This window comes from Squalius cephalus (assembly GCF_949319135.1).
Source record: "Squalius cephalus genome assembly, chromosome: 4".
NCBI classification, from domain to species: domain Eukaryota; kingdom Metazoa; phylum Chordata; class Actinopteri; order Cypriniformes; family Leuciscidae; genus Squalius; species Squalius cephalus.
Window position 1 is genome coordinate 42389390 of NC_137125.1, and position 26940 is coordinate 42416329.

Here is a 26940-nt window from a genome sequence, read left to right on the forward strand (position 1 = left end):
ACAAGTATGTTTGTCATCTTTATATTTAGAGTATCTTGAAGGATCAAGGGAGATCTGGGAAAATCATGCAGATGCTTTGTCAGCTGCTCTGTTTTCAAGCTTTCCAGCAGGGCCTGTATACTCGTCCTATCATGCACCTCAGCACTGTGAAGAGAACAGGAAGAGCAAAACAAATTTAGTATTAAATATAACTGGAAGACAACTTGTTTACTCATGGGTATATTCTCTACTGACAAATAAATAACCTAAGCTTGTTTGTTGGTCTGCTTTGCTAGTTTTAGAGGGGTTTGGATCATTTTTCAGGCCAGCTTAAACCATTTAAGACCAGAAAAACATCTTAGTCTGGCTGTATTTCTGGTCATTTAAATTGTTTTTCATAAAGTTATGGATGTCAGGTTTTGCTTTTTACACAAGTGGCTTTGACTCCAAGACTTAAGTTGTATGTGTCAGATAAGAGAGACATCAAAAAATGTGCAGTGTTGGGGGTACTTCAGGACCAGGGTTGGGAACCACTAGATGGATGGCCAGTCTATCACCAGGTGAAACGTTTATTTTTCTTTTTTTTTTCTTTTTTTTTTTCTAAATCGTATACAGACAATTATTAAAAAACTTAAGAATTGCTTCAAAAGCACTTTCATACTATTCAATTTCAGACTACTTTCATGGCTAGGTAAGAATATCTCACCAGTGGAGAGGAAGAAGATAAGAAACTTGGCAGTGCTTACTGTCTATGTCCCTCCTGTCCACAGGAATGACATCATCCACGCTACGTCGCTCATCCCTCATGTTGAATCCATCCAGAGCATGATCCATCCCACGTGGCGACAGTACAGGGAAGTTTCTCGAAAAGGCAAGGTTTGCTTCCCTCCCAGGAGACCCTTTCATTCCTGTGTCCTGATGGAAAAGGGAAATGCATTAAAAAAAAAAAACACAAATCTGAACGTGGGACAAAGTTGAACAGAAGCAGCCTAACTCAAAACACTGCTCCCTCTACAGGCATTTTTTTTTCTGGAGAATCAAAGTCTGAAACCACACATGGAGATGTTTAAGTTAATTTGAACAACACACGCCCAAGGGCAGCCTCAAGATCCCTCTCCATAACTGCTCCCAAACTACTGGAGCAAATCCAGTGCATGGAGCCCCACATGGAAGAAATGTCAAATTGCGACAAAGTTTCCCATGCCTCGCTTAGCCAATTTTCACAATATCACCATGGGCCCTTTTATCCATAGATTCCATTTCCCCTCTTGTGACCGTGTCCTTCCCATAGTCCTCTCCGACTGTTCCATTACTGCACTGATAATTGTAGCAATGTGAGGACGATTCAACCTTGAATTGTGAAAGCTCTGTTAGATACCCATAGAAAGGCCACCTGACTCCTACGATGCCAGCAAAATCGAATTGGTACGATTTCTTAAAGGTAAATCATTGCTTTAAAAGGAAAAACCAAACTTGTAAAGTGCATGTAAATGTACAAGTGTTGGCAAATACAATCTTGAAAAGAAAAAAAAAACTTGCACTTTTCACTTGTTTCACAGACAAGGCTTGAGCCTAGTCCCCGACTAAAATGCATGTTTGAGCTGTTTTAACTGAAAGCAACTTGTACTGGCATATCTTAAAATATTAGATGCACACCAGTAATGTTTTTTTTTTCTAAGATGTTTATAAAAGCTACTAGAATGCCCTAATTGAACTAAGGTCAAATCCTGACTTAATCTAAGCCTTGTCCGTGAAACCGGGCCTTTGTTTGTCAACTCAACTAGATCTTTATTTATATCACACATTTAAAAACAACAGGAGTTTAACCAAAGTGCTTTACAGTGTACATAACTGACCCCAAAAATCTTATATTTTTAAAAGTTAGTCAAAAGCTGAGGAATATTAAAAAAAAATTCAAAGCAGATTTAAAAATGTTAAGGGAAGAGGCTGGTCTGACGTGAAACAAATTGAACATTAAATTGACATGCAAACACTTACAGCAAGTATGAAGATGCGTTTTGTCCCGTCTTCATCCACCATTCTGCCTTCTATGATGGGGTGTCTTCTGTAGGTGAGCTGCCCAGGTCCTATTTCACTTATATCGTCTTCTCCTGCCAGTCTATCTTGGTCTGTGCGTTCTTCATCCATCATAACTTTGGGCAGAGCCATTGTTGAGTGAGTATTCAGCTCAACTAAAAGTGCAAGTGCAAACATGAGCATGTAGGAAGATGCCATGATCTTGGGCGATGATGGTTGATTTGCTTGCAGGAACCTGACTTTGCACTCGCATGTCCTCCTAAGAAGCAAATGTGTGCTTTTTATAGTGTCTGATGATGATGAGTTGGCCATTTTGATCTATTATTTGAGGTATTGATGACTTCCGTGGCTCTTCTTTGGTGAAAGTGGTTCACCTTGACATAAAGAGGTTGACGACCATCCACAGTGAAGATACGAGGATTATCTTTTTAATGTTTTTATTTTAGAAAAGGGTCTAAAAGACCCTACTGCGACTTTGTAAAAAGCCAAATCACATTTCATTGTAATTCTGGAGAAAAGGGCATCCCCTCCCACTATTCTTTTGCACCCCTACCATACTTTGTTCTTCAAGCTCATTCAGTGGGTCAGAGGTTGTGCACTGAGGTCACATTTTGTATATCATCTAAAAGCAGTAGTAGTAATCTGCTACAAACATTTACAATATGAAAGAAATGAGCCTCAAAGAAGGGAGAATGCCTGTTGAGACATCATCATCCATCAGATATTTTCAATTCCCTTGGTGCCGCCTCCTCATGGTATTGTCTAATATCTTCCTGTCCTTTTTTTGTTTGTAGGTCAGTGCTGGATTATATGTAATTTCATCATAGGTAGAACTTTGACCTCTAAAGAAGGCCACCAATATAAGCCTCCTTTCTTAGAAAGGACCAATTTACTGAGAGAGACATTCTGAAGAACGATGTGAGAGGTAGGTTGGTGTTAAGATCCCTAAAACTGTTCAATCCTACCTTCTAGACAATATCATTCAATAAGAAAGGCATAATAATGGCAGCAACCCTGCAAAATGGGTGATATCCCCCCTTCTAAATTACAAATGTATAACGTTCCTCTATCCGGGATTAAAAGTGGCTTACAACGACAATAACACTAGGTTAAGCGCAGTGTGAAAAGTGCACTATATGTATGTTCACATTAGCGACATTTCGCCAGCAAAAAAAAGGCCCATTGTCAATAGTGTAGTCATAGTGCATGAAGCATTGCTCACACAGAAATCACTTTCATTCAAACCAAGCAGCTTTCTGTTGGTCAATGCAGTTAATTTTCTTGGAAAAACTTGCAAAATATGCATGTGAAAATGTTTCGCCCTCACAAGAAATTCCAGATCGTGCAGATTTCTATTGAAATAATGGCTTTTCGCCTTCAAAATTCATACCTAAAAATTATGCGGGCGATTTCAGACACCGCTTGAGACTTCTCCTATCTTTTTGATTGACTCATTAAAAGAAACGACTAATAAGAGTCATTTGCTCATGAAAAGATCATCAGGGCTCACAAGAAACAGCCTTCTTTCAAGCTGTAATGGCACCTCACAAGATGGTAACTATCTGACGAAACCACATTTGGACGTACACAATCTTTTTTTTGTCACTTTAGTTGTTTTAGTCACAGCCTGGAGTCCTATAGGGTACTTCATAAGAAATCAGAGGTGTGTTTGCATTGCTCTCCAAGGCTCCTCTTCAGTTCTTGTGAAAACATAAGGGCTTTCCTTCTTAATATCATGGAGGCTGTTGCACATGCAAGAAGAAATGGGACATGAATAATAGTTATTGAACTCAGCTGAAGTGATTTTACTTGGAACACTCGGCCTTTATTTAGTGAGTATTTGTGTTGGAGTGAGAGAGCCTCTACTGAAGGACTCAACTGGTCTATGGAGACACTGCTGTTCCAGCAAGAGTACAACTGAACTTCATAGTTTGACGCTCTGTTATTCTAACCTCTCTTTCTCTGTTGCCACTCCACTTTCTGATGTGTCTCACCCTTCAGAGCTACCTCTTCCCACCTTTAATTGCCCTCACAACAATAATCTAATGTTCTAGTGTGCAATTTCATGCTAACATTCGTAGATCTCCTTTCATGCCTCAATTGCCACCATGGTGAAACATGGTGTACATTTGTGGTCTAGCTTAATTTTTTTGCCAGGTTTTTGAACCTTCGACCTCAGCGTAACTGAAATGTTAGCTACAGTCACAGTTAACATAGAGGTAATCTCTATTAAATACATTACGTAGAGCGATTCAGTCATGATTAACGTTGGCAAAAGTTGTGTGAATTATAATGAAGATTAAAGTCATAATGAGTGTTTTAATTTCATTTTATTTTCTTCAGTAATTGACTGAACATTGCAGTGTAATCATTTATTTCAACATCAACCAGAAGATTTTAGGTTAAAAAGTATATTTTAGGTGCTGTGACTGGTTCCCCCATCCCTAGTTTAATAGTTTAAAATAGTTTTAGATGGCATTTAGCACATCAAACTGCGGGACATGTCAGCTTTCTAAAAGTATTATGTCCGCTATCCAATTTCGTACTACTGCAAAAGCTCTTTGCATTTTATGTACTCTGGGAGTACAGACTGACTGTGACTTTTGATTTGCTCCTTTGCAAATCTATCCTTTTGCCACAAAACTGGAGACTTGAACATCCTGTAATTTAAGCGTTGCACTCTAATGGAAATCCATTTGTGTCCTCTGAATATTTTGCATGGGAATTACCAGAGGTGACACAAGATATATAATGACATCAGAATTTTGGCTATTTTTTGCTGTTACAGAGAATCACACTTTTGGCCCTGGATCCCGCCACGGCCCCATCTCGCCCCATCTCTCCCCATCTCTCACCTCATGGTCTTTGCCATTGATGGATCAGGTATCCACTCCAGAATTGGCAGCCGAAATACCCAGTAATGGAAAAGAGAGAGTGGTCTGAATGGCAGTTTTTTGTGTTTTTTTTTTTCATGTGGGATAAAGTTACGTACAATTATGGCCGCTGACTCCAAGATATTCCACTCATTGCCGGTTTGAATTAAAAATCACATGTGGATGTTTCGAGGAAAAGCATTAATTCTTCAAAAGAACTGGAGCTGTGTGATGAGTTTAAATAATGCAACAAAAAAAATAAAGAACTGCGGAAATGGACTGAAAGATTTAAGCAGTGGGACCGATGAACCAAGCACTTTGTCAGGGAGCATCTCGTGGGGACATTTAGTTCCTTTGCTTCTCATATCAGGGGGCACTGCTGTAAAGTGGTCAAATGCATCTTGTGGTCAACAGGGACACTTGACTTGATGACATCACCAGTATCATCGCCATATTTCCCAACGGATGCCAAAAAGACCGGGCTTGTTTCTCTGTCCTATTTTGTTACACACGTCTTCACAAACCATACATTTTCATTTTCCAAAGACGTTAAAAAGCGGCTTTTGATCATCCTTTGGGAAACCAGGAGAATTTACGGTCACGATTCCAAGATGCTCTCCCCATTGATCGTATTACCAGATTATTTTCTTTACTCGTCTGTTGTTTGGTGGTGTAGTAAATGATGGGTTCAGGGCTGGAGGGGCCAATGGGGGCTCAAGCGGGACCATGGTGGACCGAGATGGGGTTGGCTTCTTTGTTGCCCAGAGAACAGACCATGGTTTCCAGGAACAATGCAGCTGATGAGAAACTCTCCAAGGAAAATATGTGTCTGACATCATGGGTTCTTAAAGCTCGCAGCTGAGCCAACACTCTCTTGCCACAATCAGCTCCCAGTGAATTTCCACTGCTGACCGAGGGAGCGATCTAGAGGTAGAGGGTGAAAGGGAGTGTGTAGGGGTGTGGATGTCGCCTGCTACCTTGTGTATACGTGTAGTGTTGTATGATGACTGGAGACCTAAGAAGAGTTTGGTTTTGATTATCAGTGGACGTTATTGACAGTGGATAGTAATACTTTTGCAATGCTTTTAAATTTAGTGATGCAACACATGCAGCATGAAACAATGTAAGGTGGGACTTAATTGTATGCATCAGGATTGGATCGTGCACAGTGGGCTGTGAAAAGTGGGTTAGAAGTGTGTCATTTTGGGCCACAAGTGGAACAAAAATGGAATTTTGATTGTTAGACCATTGGAGGTTTTTTTTTTATGATCCACTTGTTTGGTCAGTGGAAAAGTAATTTTAAAGGCAGAGAAAGTTTGTGTTTATTTGTTATTTTAGTATTATTTATGTACTATCACAGCATTTATTAATATTTTGAATAAGTATTTTTATGTTTTCATTTTAATTTTAGTAATTTTTTGTGATTTAAAAAAAAAAATTATTAGTTTTTCTATTTTCTATTCACATTTAATTGATTTTTATTTAAGATTTAGTGGTTTTAGTACTTTAGTACAACAGTACTAAAATGTTGCCTACTGAAAAAATGTTTAAGCAGCTTTATTTCACTTAACAAAAACGATTTTAGTTTTAGTTGGCAGTAACAACACTGGTATTAAGAAAGTAAAGTGGGTTGATTTTAATGTTATGTTGTCTTTTTAAATGCCAGGATATGTGTTATGTACTGCAAATAAACATACAGGAAGAGACGCCATGAACGGATATGGGAGAACTGCTGTTATTTCTGGACTTCAGTAGACCACCGCCATTTATGCATTGTACTGCATTTACCAGGGCAAGTTATGCTATGACATTCGATAACACAACAGAACATCTGTTTTCCTTGTATTCATCCTCCTTTCATCACCTGCAAAACTGCGTTTGTTAGAAAGCGTTACAGCTTGTGCTTAATTGTGGAAATGGCATTCTGTCACTTATGTATTTGGTGATCCAAACAACACAAAGCAGTCAAGTTCTATTACACACCTGAATCTGATTATTATTTCTGAACACATGCGTTTGGAATAAATGCGTTTCATCAATGGCTGTTCAAGCCCATATTGTAAAGCTGCCAGATGTGCCCAGGGGTGCCCAGTCTGTCAAGACTGTTTAAATAGTTGCTGCTCCCTTAAAAATACTTAAATTAATAATGTATTTTTGCAAATCTTCATGCACCAGCCATTCCAGCAGGCTAACTGATGCCTTGTATCCATTAGCAGTGAAAAAAAAAAAACCTTTTCAGCCCTACATTAATTATATTTCTTTAGAAACTACTGTGGGGAAGTTTGGGAATGGGAGAAAGAACTGAATTAGACCACAAGGTCATTGAAAAGACAATAGCACACGTAAGATGAATGAGCTCGAAGCTTCAGTTTCAGGGTTAGGTCCAGGAACCGTGTCCTTAGATGCACTCGGCACTCTGAGAGCTACAGTAGGCCTGGTCTGGGGGAAATACACAAGTTTGCTTTTTAGCTAGAATCCCTCTGAACTTGACCAGCAGATGGGAAGCTGCTGCCTTCAAACAGCTGTCTTTGGTTAACATTGCTGGATGGCATATGGAATGGTGGTACTGGCATGCTGTACGTGTGAGAAGTGTACATTGCTGTTGTCATAATAGACTAGAATGTCATTGGAACATTGCAAGATTTAATAGGATTAAAAGTGTTTTCATGGAGTGTGGTTTGGACGTGCAGTATCTACTGATTGTTTATGTTCTTGGCTGATTTTTGCACAATCCCATTTTATTGCTTTTTTTAAAAAAGAGAGCAAATACATAATTTGTTGCCTCCTTTATTGTACTTTTATGGCACTTTTTATGACATTGTGGAGATCTGGTCACCATTTAGCTTCACCATATTGAAAAGAGTAGTGCGAACATTCTGTTGGGTTTGAAATGGCATCAGCTTGAGTAAATGATTGATCTTTCCCTTTAACAAAGGTGTAAAATGACATGCAATTAGCAGATGTTTGTAATGTATTTTTTGTGCAGACCAAGTTGGAGGTAGCATAGACCAAGTCAGGTTTGGATAATCTATTACAATTCTAGAAAGGTTATTCAGTGGTTTCTCTGGTTTTGCAGAGAATCCAGAACTATTTGCAGACAGTAATTTGTCTAATTGGGCATAATAATTGATTTGGTATTACAAGGAAAAATGGATGAAATTAAGATTCAAAATAACATTGAGACAACGCCTGCCAGCCGCCTGCTCCACGTTTCAAATTATGTCTGCTGAACGTAAGCCAGGTGGCCAATTTATTTATTAAAAGGCTTGATTGTTCCACTATATATCCATTAAAAAGTGCTGACAGCAACCAAGAAGCTTTGTCCCGTCACTGAGTACCTCCTAGAAAGAGCTGAATGTGCAGCCGTCTTGTCAGTATTGCCACTGCCTGATTTGTTTGTCTTGGCGGAACTTCATATTTTAGGAAGTATCACTTTGTCATGCGGCTAATGTGCAGTTTTAGGGCATTAATGTACGATTTGGCAAATGTTACACCTTCATCACTTTTTGGAATCCAAGGTGCTTCGCAAGGGGCAAGAACATTGCTTTCTCTGCTTGAAAGACTTTTTGAAATCTACATTTTTGGAGATTCATAGCTTTGAGTTAAAAAAAAAAAGTTTTTCTCTTCTGGGAAAACAAGCTAAAAAATTTGATGACTCATCCTGCACTAACAAACTTTTTGTCCAATCAAATGCTCTCTATAAGGAAAAGCCCATCCAATCTGCATTTGTGGCTGTTATGTAACTAACATTTTATTGACTATTCAAGTCCTGCCCAGACTTCCTGTTTCATAAAGAAATGCAAATATTTCTGTCATTATAATCACTCTGAGACTTCAGGTATTGACAAGTGGTTTATTCAGCAGGAATGGTGAACAATCTGTCAGTATTTTCATATTTTATACAGAAAGCAATTGAGCACCAGTAATGAAAGCCTCACAATCCCCAAAAAAAAAAAAAAAATATGCTTTAATGATCAATGCCCAGAATCCTCTAATATTTGTCATTCCATCCATCTGTCTCTGGATTTATGTAGACATGTTCTGATGAAAACTATCAAACACAAGCAAAGTGGCGCAAATCGCCGCAGCAGTCTTAAATCCTCCATTTAATTTATGAGGAAACAGAACCACTTCAAAATAAGCATGATATTTCTGTAACAATATGTTCCTTAATGTGTCTAATTAAAGATTCAAGAAGTTTCTTCAGTGCTGCCCATGATATTAGCTACAAAGCTATAACCAACAAACCAAAGTCTTTGGTATTTTGTGAGGACCTTTTGCCGGAGGTCTATTACAATCAGATAACTTGTGCACATTACATCGATATTCTGGGTGGCTATTGCATATGATTCTACATTGTTCTGTTGTTTCTGAATGCTGATTGAGAAGATATGCACACTTTTAAAACAAAAGCCGCAGAGTTCAAAAGTACAAACACTTTAAAACACAAATTGAGGTTGTCAAAAAACAGATAGTTGCCTTTTTGAACATGGCATCCATCTTGCGTACACTGTAGATGATTTATCGTCAGATGGCTAATGTGCTGTTATTTAAAACATAACCTTTCTTCATTGCACTGGTGTAATTTAAATAATTTTGGTGCAATTTTCCTATTAAACCTCCTTAGGCATATCGATAAGTAAAAACACAGGCAGGTGAAAAGAAAATCAACGGTCCTGAATACAGTGTTAGCCAAATTACACTGTTGCTAGCTGGTTGAACTGTACTGTAACTCTATTATTACTCAAGGGGAGAGAGTCTTTCTCGTCTCTGTATTACACTGAAGACAGCTTTGCCCCATTTCCTTGCCAGTTACAAATACTTAAGTTGTAGAATCAGTGCCAGGATGTCAAAATGAATGTAGTGCGCATGAAAAGCTACATTGTGATGGACAAAATCTTGGTAATGTTGGAGATTTGCAGTTCACAGTACTCTGTCAAGTTATTTGGCATAGGGACATTATGTTTCAAAAATATGAATAATTTAAAAATCGTAGAGAAAACAAAAACAGCAATTAACCATCTCGGGCCACATTTTTCTTTTTTCCATGCATTCACAGCGCTCACAAAAATACTTTCTCTCGCTTACACTGTTACCTTATTGAAATAGCTTAAAAATAAAGAATATTATTACAATGGTGGCCACAAGGCTGTGCAAAAGGGAAGACTTCCAACATTGAGCTTCTCAAGCCGTCACCTATGTTTTCAGCCAACCCCTGCAAGTAACAAACTACAAAATAGCACCATTATACAGTGGGTTGATCTTTTATATGGTTCCGCTATATGATGCCATCACATATGATTATGGTTAGAGAATGCAAAGGTTAATATAGGTTTAATATAGATACAGAGTAAACAGTGTGGGTTGACATGATCCGATGGGTTCAGAAAAGAGGAAAACACCATGCAGAGGGACTGTGAAAACACCCCGCGACCCCTCTGACAGCCACTTAAAGTGGTGTGTAGAGGGATAGTTCACCCAAAAACACAAATTCTGAATATTTGCTAAAACCGATTTTTGCTGTATAATGATAGAGTGACCCTGTCTATGGAGTGCAACAGCACCTGTTCACTTTTTCAGCGGCGTTGGTTCCGGAAGTATTTTTTCCAATCATTTCTCCCATAGGGATTTCAAAAAAGTCTTTGTTAAAGCGTTGTAAGTCATTAACCAAGCCAACCAGCTACGAGGTAAATCATAACACTACGTTATGCAAAAAAGCAAAAAAGTATTTGAAAATCGGCCTTTACTTAACGGCTTTATTGAGGGAAAGAACTACAATCCCTAAAGCATTGCGAACAGCATAATCAAATTAAAAATTGAGAAATTCATATATATATATGTATATATAACAATATATTTTAAATTTATTGCAAAATATGCATTTATATCGAAATATTCAAATATTTTGAGAGTGTAGGGAGACTCGATTATGTCATTCGCAGTACTTCATGGGAGTGGGTGAGGCTAAAGAGATCTTTTGGCACGTTTTGCTTATTCTGACTCTGATTGGGGGAATTATTATTATTATTATTATTATTATTATTTTGTACAGTGTCGTGGGAAATGTAGTTTTTTAAACACAAATAGCACTGTTAAACATGATTATTTTCAAACTAAGCTGAAATAATGCGGGCTGATGGCTTTAACAAAAGCAAATACTATCGATTAACAGCCTCATAGCTCACAGTAAGGCTGTCTATAAAGGTTATTGTTAAAAATCAATTTCCCTAATGAGAAAATTAATGGAGTTTTTACTTCCGGAACCCAACTGTTGTACTCTATAAAGCTCCAAAATGGACAAAATTAACATGATAAAACACAATTCCTGTATTTTTTAGGTGTGAAATGCAAGTCGTTAAAAAATGTTACCTTTATAGATTCACATTTGCGCTTCAGAGAAAAAAAGTTAATTGTGAGGAATTTTTTATGAAAAATGGTCACATTGTGGGCCATAAAGTTGTATTATGCTAAAAGTTGCATTTTCCTAATTATTATATTGGAAGTTAACCCATGAGAGGGTAATGTAAAATGAGTATAAAGAATGACATAATTTAACTTTTTGGGTGAAATATCCCTTTAATACAGCTATGTGTTGCAGTCCGGCTTATGTCACCAGTCTTTCACTATAAAGATGCAAACCTGCAACTTCCTGTTTGGTGAAAAGTAGTTGCTTAGCCAGATTATGTTCTTATTGATGTTCATACCTTACAATTGCTAGTAATTTTTATGTTTCTGTTGTCTTCCCTCTGTCTTTCCTGTGAGTGCTGATACACTGGTGTAAATGCATGCGGAATAACTGTACGAGTGAATGGCTTTCACCTCCCATTTTCTAATGAAGGTAAACCATGCAGTTAAAATTACTTAAAAAAAGAAGCAAAGATCCCTCACACACAATTTTAAAAAAAACACACACAATGTGTTTTGCAGGATGTAGGTCATGTTCTATCATTCCTAAATGTGTTCTCTAGAGCACCTCAGCGCATTTGCATAAGGCTTTTGTATAATCCCTCTTGATCTGGTCTTGCACAATGAATCAAATAAGAAAAAAGTGATTTGTATTTTAAACGTCATCTTTCTGTGCAGCCGTACTTCAGATTTGCAAGGGTTTCATCTGGTATAAACTGTCTAGACAGCCTTTCTTGTCAACACAGTCCATGATCTCACTGCGAACTCCTCTCTTGGCAGCGGAGCTTCTAACATTTCGCATAAAGGCAGCACGTTTGCCTGCAAAAAAATTGTTTTTGAGATACAAATATTACAGCTTTCTTCCACTAGATCCAGACTGTGATAAGAATTATAAGTAACTTATGTGTGTGGGGCATCAATAGTCACCTATTACTTCTGTTCCATTGGCCATCCATCAGAATTCAGTGGAATATGGACATTTAATAGGTGCTGCGAACTAGAGAAGGGCCAATTTATAGGGCTCTGACACATTTTTTTGCCACTTTAAAAAGATTTCGGCATCCATTATGTGCAACCGTTCACACAAGGAGGATAAACAGTTATTATTTGACTCTTTATAGCAGCTAATTTAGTATTTTCCCCCAGTATAGAATGGTGCAGTGCATGGAAATCATCAGATATTCAGTAATTCTTTTTTTTCTTTTTTTCTTCTTTTTTTTTTTTACAGTGGAGCACGTCCCTGGAAGACCAGTCTTTCTTTCATCCCGTTTTCCACTATCCAACAGTTTCGCTTGTCTCTCTTAGCCGTTCCCCCCGCTGTCCTCTACATGCGATAGTTTCTGCCCCCTGTGTTTCCTCGGCTTGAGTTCTTCTGATTAACCTCCTGAAAATAAGAAAGAGAAAGCCAGTAAATGTCGGTTCAGATGATGAGAAGTAACGCAAAAAGCCGAACCAAGGAGAGCAGAACGGCTGTCGCTGCCCGTAACAACACAGCTGTTTGGTGAACGTAGTGTTATTTCATAATGCAGAGGAAATCTACTGTCAAAGCAACACATCAAAGCTTTCACCGCAGCAAGATTAATAAGTGTAATTCACGAAAGCTAAGCTGGGAATGAAACCGCATGCAGGGAGTGGAGGAGAAAGGCCGGCATGAGGGTCCAGACTCTGAACTCAGCGTGCAGACTTCTAAGGTGACCTTAGACTCGGCTTCCAGCGCATTACGTATGGGTGCAGAAATATGTCTGCGGAGAGCGTGTGCAGGTCTACCACAAAAACCACTTAGGCAGTTCACTTGCTAATGGTTTTCTTTTTCGAGAGAGGACAACTGAGAGCACTTAAAAGGATGGCCCACATTTGGGCAGCGGGGGTGAGGGAAGAGCTGCTTTTTCCTTAGTATGTATCGTAGCACAATGTACTGCCATTATTCGCTCTGTTCTGAGATGACGTAAAGGGGTAGCTCAACAAAAAATGTAATTTCTGTCATCATTTACTCACCCGTTTCAAGACCGTATGACTTTCTTTCTTGAGTGGACCACAAAAGAAGACATTTTGTAGAATGAGTCGGTTGCTCTGTTCCGTGCAATTGTGAAAGTATCATAAAAGTGGTCCATATAACGTATGTGCTATTACAAGTCTTCTGAAGCCATATAATAGCAAAGTTTAAGTCATTATTCACTGATCTTTCCCACCATGAGCTGGTAACAGCTGGATATCTACAACTGGATCATTGAATTTATGGATCAATGGATGTAATTCAAGATCTGACTCAAAATAATTCGTTTGGATATTGCAATTTCATTTACACAAAATTTAGGGCGGATGTCACGATTTTCAGCAAGGAATATCTTAGATTTTGGTCTGTTTTTCACACAACGCTGTTGTAATGTAATATGAGTTGTAAACCACTTTATGGTACTTCAGAGGTGTGTGTCTGTCTGTCTGTCTGTGAGTGTGTAATTTTAGAGCTTAAAAATACGTCTTTTGCACTGGAAAAAAAATCTTAGTGTTTCTCTTGTTTTCCAGTACAAGTATCTACACATTCTTAAATCCATATACATTTAATTTAAGTGAATTTATGCTTAAAACAAAATATCGGCCAAATATCTGGGTAAATAAAAACCAATTAAATTTGAGTGAAAACAGTATTATTTTTCTTACTCTATTGACAGATTTTTTAGCGCAATTTTCCTACGGACAAAATTGCGATTGTTAACTCATGATTTCTGTTCTGTCTGTGCGCACCAATCTTGCACTTCTATCTCCTCCTCAACCAGACCACCTAGAGACTTCGGGTTTTCGGCATTATGTTAAGGAAGGTCTAATCTCGGGAACGCACACAAAAAAAAAAAAAAAAAAAAAAAAAAAAAACATAAAAACATTTACTATCTCTTAGTGTTGTGATCCCATGACGTCAGAAAATTGCGCTAAAACACTCACTGAGTTTTTATTACTTGTTTTTCTTGTTTTAAGAAAAAACTCACTTAATTTTGATCAGTTTTCTGATCAAATCTTCTGATCAATCTTATGTTGGTTTGCATTTCAAGTAAATATACCTTGATTTTAAGAATGTTTTGTCTGGAAAGCCAGACAAATACTCTGCAAAAGATTTTTTGCAATGTGTTCACCACAAAAATAGGAAAGTCATACAGGTTTGGAACAACATTAGAGTGAGTCTATGACAGAATTTTACAGGCTCAATAAAAATGCACTAAACTTGAACGTTGTTATAATTCAAGCACTCTCATGCACATACCCAGCGCTGTTAATTACGGCTCGCTCTCAGACTGAGGGAAGACTTACCTTACAGGAAGAGTGGCTATGTCCAGATATAGGTTTCTGCAAGGGAACACAATCAGTACAGTTATGAACTAATATCAACCAAATTAGTCAACTGATGTTGCATCAGCATTATATATTCATAAATTGTTACTATCTGTCCCCTTCGCTAAGCCCCACCTTAAAAATGGTGCTGACCAATGGTACAATAATGGTACAAATGACAAATAACCAAGGAGGTGAAGCTTAGCAAAGGGTCACTTTTGACATCCCAAGCGTGGCTGCACACCTTTGCTGTCCTGGTGATGTCCGTGTGCCGTTGCGCTCGTAGGGATCGTGGAGTTTTGCCGGTTTTCACAGGTGCACAGTACATCTCAAGGCGCCGCAGTTCGCAGCTCTGAAAGCAGCATTCGTCAACAATGCCGCGGTTGTGCGACCGTCTCGAACTAGGCCCATATCCTGTTGGTTTGCCTGTTGGATGCATAGGAATAACATTAAGAAATAGCCTTCTGTATGGCGAGAACATCTGACACGCATAAGAAAAACGAAAGCCCTCCTGTAAATCTTCACTGTGAGGGAGGATCTGCACTTAATGGCGAGTTTAAATTCTGTCCTATCTAAGGTACGTTAAATAAAAGCCTGTCATCACATCGAGTTCAAGCCCTTTATCCATTTTATTATTGGCGTGGCACCAGCTCATGAGGAACAATTACAGCCCGCAAGGTCATGCTCCGAAACGCTAAATCTCAAAAACTTACGGTTGTAACCTGTGGCTAAGAGCCCGGTCATGAGAGCTATAATAGCTTAGTGTAGCAGCCAGACCGTAGCTGTGATTCTTCAGATATATGGACGTGTTAATGACATGAATTTACAGGGTATCACTTTGCACAGAGTGGACCCTTCTTGGCAAGCCTCCTAGTTAAATGGAGGTCACACTGACACAAATGTTTAGAATATCACGTTTTGCAGTTTAAAACCTGATATCTTAAACTAGCTGGGAGGCCAGGTTCGGTCCTTGAGGGGGTCGAATCAACCTAAGGAGAAAAATTCCCTGCTCAGCACCACTTATGAGAATAACAATGTTCCTAGTAGACCAGGATGAACCGTGAACTTTCCCCTGTGTGCTTGTTAATGTCACTGCTGAACTAGGTGATAATTACCCATGTGAAAGAACATGAAAATGAAACTGCCTCATGGGTATAAAATTTTGTGTGCTGCAAATGAGGTCAATGCACTATTATAAAATGTCCTAGACATTATGTTTAACGATGAGGTTGGGCTACTTAACGCGTAGAATTCGGGATTTGGGTTGTCTGATCCCAAACAACAGATTTATGTTAAAGGTAGCACTCAGACACCTGACTAAGTTAGAGTTTCTTTGTCGCCAAATCACGGTGGCCTTAAAAAAATATCCCACTCTCCATTTACAAGTCACCACTTACATAGGGCAATATAGGCTTTTCCCAGTTACCAAATTAAATAATAATAATAATTTAATATGGCATTTACAAGAAGGAAATGCCTTTCCCTTTCAGAGTTAATAGCTCTTGGCTTGCAGGGCTGCCAGTGCTGACAAAATGCATTAACTTCTGCTTTGCACTTGCTGCACTCTGACAGTGTTGTTTTGGAAAGAGAGGTGCTCTAATTCTGACAAACATGCATCCCTGCAGACTGCATGACTCTTGGGTGCCGAACATGTTGGGGAGAATAGGGGGCGCTGTTATATTCAAATACAATTAAGTTTTATGTAGGACACTGTTAGTTGTAGAATTATTTGCACACTCAATTGAACACTTGATGTCCTTTTTTAGATTTTTAATTAGATTTCAGTTATTGAGTATAATCAAAAAATATTATTATTATCTGAGACTATTTTGTCAGTGTTTTGTGCCTGTGATAATGCCCAGATTATTTTTGAACACCAGGCTTTTGACTTGTACAGTTACAAAATGCAAGAATCTCTCATAGTTTGTACATTTTCCTCTCAGATTCAGGGGTTCTTTTCTATTTGTGGGCTATGTGGCCATATAAAACACAAACACACACACAGAATTATCTTGCTGTAAACCAATCCGTCAGGTTTTCACAAACCGGTAAAATGGTTTTCTGGATGATTTTTCTAAAAAAAAAAACTCCCAAAATTAACATCTGCTGTTTTCCTCAAAATAGCTCAAATGATCCTTCATGAAATCCATTGAGTGGCGGTCCAACAGGTGCAATAAACAACAAAAGCAGCTCTTATAATGCAGTGTAATCGGTTTAAATAGGTTTTCAGAGATCTGAAGTGCTGAATTTTAAGAGGTCAAAGTTGTAATCCTAAAATAAGGTATTATTGTTAGATCAACCATGATCCAGCACTGGTCTGCAAATCTGTTTTCATGTTTTGTTCGTTTTATCAGTATGACGAGCAGATAATAGTCTTGTATGTTTTTCATTTTCCATATAAATTGTCCACAGATTAGGTCAATGTTGGATAGATTATCTATCGGCTCAGCTGACAGTCTTCCATCCCCTCCCCCAGTAAAACCATCAACCCATTCACAACATTGTGAGAGACCTGTGAGACCTTTGGAAAGCATATTTCCATCACAGTGATTAAGATCAATGTGCCGTCTGTTTCAGTGTTGCAAAAGAACAAACGTTGGTGTTCCCACACTTTTGGGTTAACACCTTTGCTTTCAACTAAACAGGCGCATCAGGACGTGTACATTCCAATGAGGAGCACCGCTGGAAAGAAGCTGACTTTTATAGCCATGCTAAGGTTATTGAAGAACAGGGAGTTCTTGGAGCTGCTGCCTGCATAGTGTCAGGAAGTTTACTGTTCACAGGGGACTATGAAAGCTGCTATAGTCCTGGAAACTACCTCTTTATCAATGGCACCACAAAGAGTTTATAGCAAGATGTAGTTTCCTTCCAATTTCTTTTTTCCTCCTGGCTCTTTTTGCCACAGTTTACTATACAAAGAGTTATTAGCTCTTGCAGGCATTAAGGATTGAATATGAACTGTTTGTGGTGTTTAAAGGTTGTCAACTGCCAAGTAACGTTTTACTGTTTCATGTCAAAAAGCTTTTAAATGTTCTAACCAGGTTATTGTGCTGATATAGGCCTATCATTGTTGTTGTTGTCTATTTAAATGTTAGATAAAAAGATATTTACTTGTGGTTTTCCCCATCGTTATACTATATTATCACCAAATATCAAATTCAATCTTTGTCAACTTGTTTTGACAAATTCAATCTGAGCCTCATTATTCTGAGGATAAAGTTGAATTGAGATAAAGTCAAAGATCTTACGATCTCTGTGAAAAAGAAAGCCTATAATACTCAAAATAGTTTGTTTGTGTACATGAACGTGTGTATGTGCGCAGTGGCGCGAGTGTGCATGTACTGTATCCGCGCATGCACAGGCCCGAGGCCTTTATCTATGCAAGTACACATGTACAGTAGTGCATATGTGATTATAAACATGATGAACATGCTTCTGAACACTGGATGTTTCTCTTATTTTCGATTTCCCCCATCCCCCCATCATTTTTGACCAATTCAAGCTCAGATCAATGAGGCCTACAGTGTAGTCAGTTTTAAAAAATATCATAATTGAAAGAAAACAAGTTGACAAAAACGTTGAATCCGATATTTGGTGATTGAAAGATTGATAAGCAATTTTTTGTAGGCTGGTCATTTTTGACCGGGAACTTCAAAAGTGTGAATTTGTGCCATTTTGTACAAGATAAAAGCATTTCAATACAAACTTCCCGGTTAAACATTAAAGCACATTAGTGTGATAAACAGTGCATTTTTTGTCATATTTTATTGAATATTGTATAAAAAATTTATTGAATATTGTATAAAATAATCCACAAATTCGGCTTTTTTCACACAAAAACTGGGGTGCATAAGCTCAGATCAATGAGGCCTACGATCAATCAGTTCCAAAAATAAATACAAAACCTGACCAAATTAAAAGAAAACAAGTTGACAAAAAAGATTGAATCCAATATTTGGTCATAATATAGCATACCGAGAGATTTATAAGCTATTTTTTTCATTTTTTTTTCAGAAAGTTGCATTTAAAGGTGCTCTAGGTAACTTTTTAACCTTAACTGAACAGCTTCGGAGTCAGTGGAATGGTTATATTACTTATTTCGTGTTGAATGGTGGTGGTTTCGCACCCCCCTGGTGCCCGAGAGCGGAAAAAACTCACTTGCAACTTTGGGACGCGGGTCGGTGTCAGGAAGTATCGCGTGATATCAGGTCTCGCGATGTAACGAATTGCTTGACGGCACTGCACACGTACACGCCCCTATTCAAGCACCGGCGGGCTAGCTATAAGCAAAGGGCAACGATAGATTGAGTTATGGCTGAGGCTGAGCCTGTAAAAAAGAAGCAGAAAGCTAGGAAATCTTTGTCGGAGGACCAACGAAAGAGGAAACGGGAGACTGACCGAGCAAGAAGTCAGACTCGAGTAAATATATCGGACCGGCTTTTTCAGAATGGTGAGAACTGAGAGAAACAGAAGCCTGCAAAACGGATGCTGATCCTGCTGTTGCACTTGTAAGTTAAGTATCTTTGGAATAAACTGTGTTTAATATTTACATTTCAAGTAATTGTGACCTCAGGATGTTTGCTATTGTCTGTAAAGGTTTTTATTATGATCGCTGTCTGTTAGGGGCTTACTAGTACGCTAGATACTATAACTTTGATGTTAGCATTGTCATAGCAAACACGTTTGATTTCTGTAGTTGTTTGGCCGTTCCTCTGTCGGTTTTATTTGTGTAACTTACACTTTTATTTTATGTCACTAAGTCAACGCATCTGATAGTAGGCAATATCAGACGCGCAAAATGTTGCACATATCATGATCGAGCTAGAAAAAACGTTCTGATGTTTTCTTAGACAAGCAAAGGTAAACCATTATTCTACCAGATGAACTTATAGACCTTGCTAATATAACTTTAGACAAATATTAGCCTCCGATATATATATATTTTTTATGCTCATGCCCATTCTCCCAAAAACAAACAAACAAACAAACAAACACGAAAGCAGTAGTTCGCCTCGTTCATATCGTTCGTTCCCGGTAAAAATACTAGTATGCATGACAACACAATAAATAAAAAAATCGCCATCAGTTGGAAAGAAAGTATTGCTTTACTTGCCTCGGTAGACATAACTGGTTTTGAAATAGCCGGTTCCTCTGTTCAGCTAGGTTGACAGCTGATCAGCTGGGTTGCTCGTGGCAAGGGGGGAGGGACAACAGTTCGTTTTTACGACAGAGTGTTTGAAAGCATTATACTACCAGACACTAGGGGGAGCTCGTAGAGAAAAAACACTCAGACTTGCATAGTGTCCCTTTAAAATCCTCTTGGCTCAGAAATCCAGATGTAGTCTTGATGGACGCTTAGCTTTGGTAAGAAGTCATTTGTTTGTGTCTCTAGTAAATCAGACACAGCCAAAGCTTGAATATCAGGCTTTGTGATTAAAAAACAACAACTTCTTCTCACCCAAAAAGTGCTGGCCATAGAATACACAGTGCCCTCTGCAACGTGTTTAAGTCCAGTAGAACAACGGAGCAGGAGGGGGCAGGGGGCATCCTGATCATCCTGTAATCCCCTATAATCTGGTGCTGCTCTAGGACAAGAGCCAAGCCTGACTGTGTGCTGTTGATGTGTTCTTCTCTCCAGCTGCTTCAAATATAATGAAACCAGACAAACAAAACTGAAAAGTAGTCCTATCACTGACGTTCGTGACAGAACGTCCATTCTGTTTTGCAAACTTTACTACTGAGTGGAGGTCACCTGCAATCTTTCATCATTGATTGATTAACAATGCTTAATAATGTTGGAATGATCATATTTGCAAGTTGAGGGCACATAAACACCAATGCCGGTCATCCCAATACGCAACGTTTTTGGTGTCCAACGATTATGTAAACTTGACAAATTGTGATTTTACTGCGTATACTGAGCCAAAACTTTCCACGTTCCCGGTGTGTTTGTGTCTCGGGAATGGGAATGCATCACGAGGTACGCGCTCAGGCTGTTGGCAGACGTCAGAGGTGCTTCAAATGATGACTACACAGTTGAATGACCATGGAGGGAAAGGGCAGCTTTTATGTCAGCACAAACACGTCTGGCCACGAAGTGCCCTTTGTAATAAGCAGGATGATGTGTTCCAGCATACCTCCCTCATTCCGGAGTCCCGCTCCTCTCCAATAACCCCTTAGAACCGAAGACAATCTGGGATGAGACTGCGGCTGAGGCATTTCAACGACAACCGAGGCATTTCTAGGTCAGGCTAGCAGTTGGAAAAACTGACTACACTGTCAGTTTCTTCTTCCTTTGCTTCTGCGTCTTCCTCTTTTCGATGTCTTCAAGTCAAGACCACATTTGGTTTCAATAATAAAAAAAAATTCCATGAGTAGTATTTCACCTTTATATCAAGATGATAAAATCTGAAGTATTGAAATGTGAGTGGAGTTCCTGCACTGGCAGTGACAAGGGAACTGGTGAAATGGGTCGCACTGAACAATCGCCGGACACTGAACACAATGCTGCTTAGATGAATCCAGTTTGTTTATGGGTTCATGTGTTTGATGCCAGTCTGTTTAAAAGTATTATATTACTAATGATATCCAATATAATAAGTGTTAGAAAGTTGGGGTTGTTGGGGCCCACAAGAAATTCCTTTAAGTTTTATATTACATACTAGGTCAAAGTCAAATGATCTGTATAAAATCGTCTATTTGCTCTTCACCGAATCTGTCACGCTGATGCAATAATTTCACGGAAAGTTCAGATTAGCATAAACATATTTATTTTGGGCTCTGTACTGACAAAACAAACACATGTCCATTGACAGCCATGAGCGATCCAGCCAGCTCCTTTGTGACCACTAAAAGCTCAAATGTTGTTGACTGGAAACTTAAAATGTCAACTCTAACTTGAAGTTCAATCTTGCTTCGCTTTAAGTGAATAAAATGTGTCTCCTTAGAATCAGTGGGTTCTGTCCACTTGTCAAAATAATCACTTCTTACGTCCTCATCAGTGGCCTGAGACTCACGTACTTTCTCGAGCCATTTGCACATCGTAAATATCTCATCGGGTAATTCAAACAGATAACAATATATGTGGAAAACTTTAAAGCTGCACAATGTGATGGAACTGGTCTCATTTGGGCAGCTGAAATCAAATGTCATAGACAGGGCAATTGATTTTTCAGAAATAGTCTAAAATTAGAAACAGTTTCTGATCCAGTTACTGCTGCTGAGTGGACGTTGCAAAATAGTTATCCGGTTTGAGTTTTTTCAAGCAACCTGGCCTTAAAAAGATAGTTCACTCAAAAATGAAAGTCATTGCGTCATGTTATTCTGCATATTTCATGTTGCTTAACGGGATGCCTAAAACACCAGCCAGCATGTGACCGACCTTCAACATTGAAATGTGGTAGAAGTAATGTTAGTTGTACAACTATGTAGCATTTTTTTCAATGTTGAAAGAATGTTTAATGCTAAATGTTGTAAAAGGCTAACAAAATGCATATAAATCAACAATGAAACAATGTTGCGATATCAAAGTTCAGTTGAATTGCAGAATCTGAACAAAATTCACAGTAATTCAACATTGATCCATGATGTTGATTCACCCTTGAATAAACATTGAAATGATGGCAAGGAACGTTATCCCATGTATCATATCTTGAGGCTGAAGATGAGATTTTCTGTTAATAACTAATTTTTTTTGGAGCTTGACGAACAAATCACCATCCTCTTTCAATGAATGGAGATGAGCAGTCTACACTTTCTGCTAAATATCTTATTTTGTGCACCACAGGAAAAAAAATCAAAATGAGTCATTATGACAATCCAAATTTCAGGGTGAAAATCCCTTTAATCCTACAGCACTAAACACACTTAGGAATCAAAATAGATCGTCCTGTTAAACAAATTGACTAATAAATAATTGAAATAAATTTGAATTTAATTGCTCAATGCTCAAGTTAAAGTCCATAAAGTGTATGAACAAAGTGTAACAGAACTCTCTCTGCCTTCTGCTGATTGGGACAACTCAAGAGTCAGCAACTCTCATGGGTTGTGGAAAAAAAAGAGATTTAAGTCTAGGATTCAAAATGGTTTTCTTTGGGTAGTCCTCTACTCAGTTGGAAATAAGATGTGCACTACATTCATTTGCCCTGCCTACTCGTGTCTGCCAAATTCCAGCAACCTCATTTTGGGGGCAAAGCAGCTGGCTGATCTTCTTTAAATGCAATACACAAGCATCAGTCAGAGCATTTCTTTCAGCTGCCTCTTGGCATTGCAACTGCTCACCTTACAACCATCTAAAGTGAAGCAGCATTCACATTAAATACATAATGACATATGTATTTCAGAGTGAAAAAGTATAATTCATTTGTTTCCCCTTTGAGAAAATGGATGTTACATATACCAGAATGCATGTGGTTGATGGGAATGTTTGAAAAGTGAGGGATTTGTGATGTCAGACGATTAGGAAAGTCATTTTAGAGGTGGAGCAATGTAATTATATATTTAATATATTTTGATGAAAGCTTATAAACATTTATATTTAGAATAACAAGCACTGATTGATTGTGCAGACCAGAAACTTGCATTGACATGTAGCCTAGTGTAAATTTAGGGTATTGTTAACTTTCAATCCAATATAACAGACAAAAACAGCAAAAGCAGAAAAGAGGAAAAATTTTGGGAAATTGGACAGCAAGACATGAAAACTGATGCTTTTCTTATTTATGAGTGGCGCATTAGTGCATGGAGAGAGAGAGAGAGAGAGAGAGAGAGAGAGAGAGAGAGAGAGAGAGAGAGAGAGAGAGAGAGAGAGAGAGAGAGAGAGAAGAGCAGTTGATGAATAAATAAAATGTGCACTTACTGAAATAAAAGCCCCTGTCTCCACACACAAACTGCAGCGTGTCTACAAGCTCCGCCCCGCACAGCGTCTCCGGCCCCGCCTCCAGTGTCGCGGGAGTCAACGCGAGTACGCACAGCACCAGTGAGAGGGTGTGGGTGCACGAGAGACAGCGCATGGTACACTGCATCCCAGAGAGAGAGATGAACCAGAAATACATTAGATCTATGCACTGAAACATAATTAAAGAAAATGTACATTTTATTTGCTTTTTATTTATATATTTATTGTTTTTATTTTATTTACTGATGTCTTCTTTTCTTTCTCTATCTATCTATCTATCTATCTATCTATCTATCTATCTATCTATCTATCTATCTATCTATCTATCTATCTATCTATCTATCTATCTATCTATCTATCTATCTATCTATCTGCACAGATGTTACTATCATTCATGTTTCTAAAATCTGCTTTTGCATATCAAATAGCCTGCAGAGACATGTGCCTGGATATTGAGGATCCTAAAAACAACTTCAGCTCATTGCTCATAAGAAGAATGACACACTAAAACACGATTCCATGCAAACTAAAGTTGAACTGTTCAATGCACCTGTCTATACATCTAGGATAGCTACTTTTGCGCTCTTGCCTTTAACTGAATAGTGTCTCCCAATCAGCTTTATAACCTCGTTTCTGTGGTGGCTTTACAAGTCAACTGTCCCACCTCTATCTGCACACAATCTCGCTAAAAACAGAGCACGTTATTACGAGGCACTTCTCCACGAATGCGCTCCAGCGCGCGCTTTGAAGCGCCTAGTTCTCGCCCGTGCCAATAGGATACTGCTACTTGAACCCAGTTGTCCGGTAAAAGAAGAGCGCTTTTGTAAACCATGCATTTTTGGGTTGCTTGGATAAAAGATTGGAACTGGAAAGCTGCAAAGCCGCCAAACCCAAAGAGGAAGCACTTTACATAATAAAGAGAATATAATGCGCAAACACACAACGCACAAGTAGCTATGCTGCAAAACCTTCTGCCAAAGCCCTGATTCGTGTCAACTCAGCAATATTAACTTTTAAGGGTCGTGATATAGCCTACAAGTTGGTGACTTGTGCACTGCGCAAATGTACTCCCTGGTGCATCATGATATGACTCACCATACACATCACGCAATCTGTCGTAAGTCTCAAAAGTTTGCCATAACACAGCTGTCAGATCTTTAATGTGAAATACTTGTGCATGCACATGTCTAATGTCATGCAAATTGCGTAAAGATGCAGATTAATCATTTATCACATATAAAATTCAGTGCAAATTGTCTTAAAATATCATTCAGTCCATATCAATGGCTATTGCTTCACTGAGAAATCAATAATGGTTAGTCTAAGCTGCCTATTTGTTTTCAAAGGAAATAGGTTAAGTTACCTTAAAGGCATCACACCAATGCCCCTGGAAGAAATGACCGCTAGACATCCCCTTGGGTCTCCAGCAAAAGCCCAGCAAAAATGAACTTGTTTGAAGTCATTAAAAAGCGAGAAAGAGGATGAGATGCGGGCAATGTCACATCTCAATATTCCGACTTTGTTCCATTGCGCAGGCTCGTTGTGGAGAAGTGAGATTTAGCGAACGGGAGACGGATTCGGAGAGAAAATCCCTCACATTTATCTACATTACAGAGACATTTTCAACAGGAAACAGCTGGGGCAGCATTTGCCTTCTCCTCTTGCTAAGTTACTCATTAAGGATTTTGGGCACCCTGTCAAATAACGTCATCTGTTTCTTAGAATAGGCTTGAATTTGGATCTTTCTAGGACTTACTAACAGATCAGAAACGATTGCATTGCTGAACGAAAACGAAGAGGAGAGTTAGAGAAAGTGGTGTGTTTTTAGAAAGAGACAGAAGTTGAATTTAGAGTCACTCCCATGCGTAATTTGGACGATGTCTTTTTCATCACTATATTCCCAGCAGACATACATGGCAGTGTATGCATTATGCTATACATTGAAAGAGGGTCAACTTTTTAAAAGTAATTTCTGTAGTCAGATTATTTTCGGGACTCTATTACTAAGCGTTATTAACATATTTTAAAAATAAAAGTTCTTGTTATATGCTATACAGTATTTATAAAATGTAAATCTAAAAGTGGTAATGGCATTATTTTTGTCAATTTGAATCCGATAATCCTAAAGAGCTCGCGCTTTTTACCGATGATTTCCTCCTGACAACCGATTATTTTCGCGCGCCTCTATTTAAAAGCAATAAACTCTATTTTGTAACTTTTTTTATTCTGAAACTGAAATCGCTTCTTCATAATCTCAGCATGGCGCACAAATGTCACTTAATTTATGCCATTTCCATTACCGATATGCAAAATTTATTGCTTTATTAAAAGTCATTTTATTTTTGCTTCTTGACACTATTATAAATAGATAAATCGATTGCAATAATTATAAAAAAGATTAATACATTTAGAATATATACTCGCTTAATATTAAGCATGCATTTGCTAAACTTTTAAGTACAGTTAACTTGAATGTTTAAGTAATTTCAACTTAAATGACATAAAACTGACATATAACATAAAAAAAACATGAAAAATGTTAAAGCAATGTAAAAACATGACATAACATTGATCATATAATTTTTATTTTTTTATTTTTTTACAGTTATCACATCTATGTAAAGTTCGGCATTAAATAAGGAGCTTTATTATAGAAACACAGTTGATTTCAAAGTAATGTTGGAACAGTAACGCACGCACAAATGATAGTAAAGCCATAAAGTAGACTAAAGTAACAAAAAATATCAGTTCAAACCGATTATCGGTCTACTTACGCACTGTGCATATTCTAGTCTGATATCTGTCACTACACCACTGCATTATTTTTGGAATATGCTCCAAATACTTTCATCTACCATTGCTGTGATGTGACAATAAAATGATCTGATTTGATTTTGAAACTGAACCACATTATCCACACTCATCAGCGCATACATGTTTAAAACACTGCAATAACATTATCCGTGGAAAAGGGGTTGTCGACTATTTATTTGATATAACTCCTGTCTAGATGATTGATGCTTAGCCTGGCTTCTTGGGTAAGTTTTGTCAAAGTACGGTCTGGCTGACCTCAGAGGAATGAGCTCTCTCATTGCTTCAATGAACAGACATTGCTTTCACTGAGACTTGGGAGAAGATTTCTCTCCACTAATACCATCTCATAGTTTGCACGATGAGCCAATAGAAGTGCTTACATAGTACAGTCTCTCTCACACGCTCACAGAAAAGTGGTTAGAGGGGACACAGTAGTCAATGTGGAAGGACATGTTAACAGATGGCCAGAATTACTGATTCTGGAAGCTTTTTGAAACCACCCAATAACCTCCTGCTGTGTGTGGTCAGTGTTCACTGGGCAAATGAGTTAGACTGGCACAGACATGTCTGTGATGTTTTTCTCTTGCTGTTTTCATCAAAGAACAATGGTCACTG

General features: G+C 38.3%; 2 protein-coding genes across 2 annotated transcripts; both read right to left on the reverse strand.

The window, feature by feature from the left end:
• Positions 1 to 5: 5 nt before the first annotated feature.
• On the reverse strand, positions 6 to 2343 carry pmch (pro-melanin-concentrating hormone). The gene is made up of 3 exons (XM_079870277.1): positions 1978 to 2343; positions 726 to 894; positions 6 to 144 (listed from the first exon to the last, which is right to left on the reverse strand). The coding sequence occupies exons 1-3, from the start codon at positions 2326 to 2328 to the stop codon at positions 95 to 97; spliced, it is 570 nt and encodes a 189-aa protein (XP_079726403.1). The 5' UTR covers positions 2329 to 2343; the 3' UTR covers positions 6 to 94.
• Positions 2344 to 10935: 8592 nt separating this feature from the next.
• Positions 10936 to 25167, reverse strand: igf1 (insulin-like growth factor 1). Its single transcript, XM_079870288.1, has 5 exons — positions 24875 to 25167; positions 23473 to 23632; positions 14860 to 15041; positions 14595 to 14630; positions 10936 to 12678 (listed from the first exon to the last, which is right to left on the reverse strand). The coding sequence occupies exons 1-5, from the start codon at positions 24920 to 24922 to the stop codon at positions 12619 to 12621; spliced, it is 486 nt and encodes a 161-aa protein (XP_079726414.1). The 5' UTR covers positions 24923 to 25167; the 3' UTR covers positions 10936 to 12618.
• Between the last annotated feature and the right edge of the window lie 1773 nt (positions 25168 to 26940).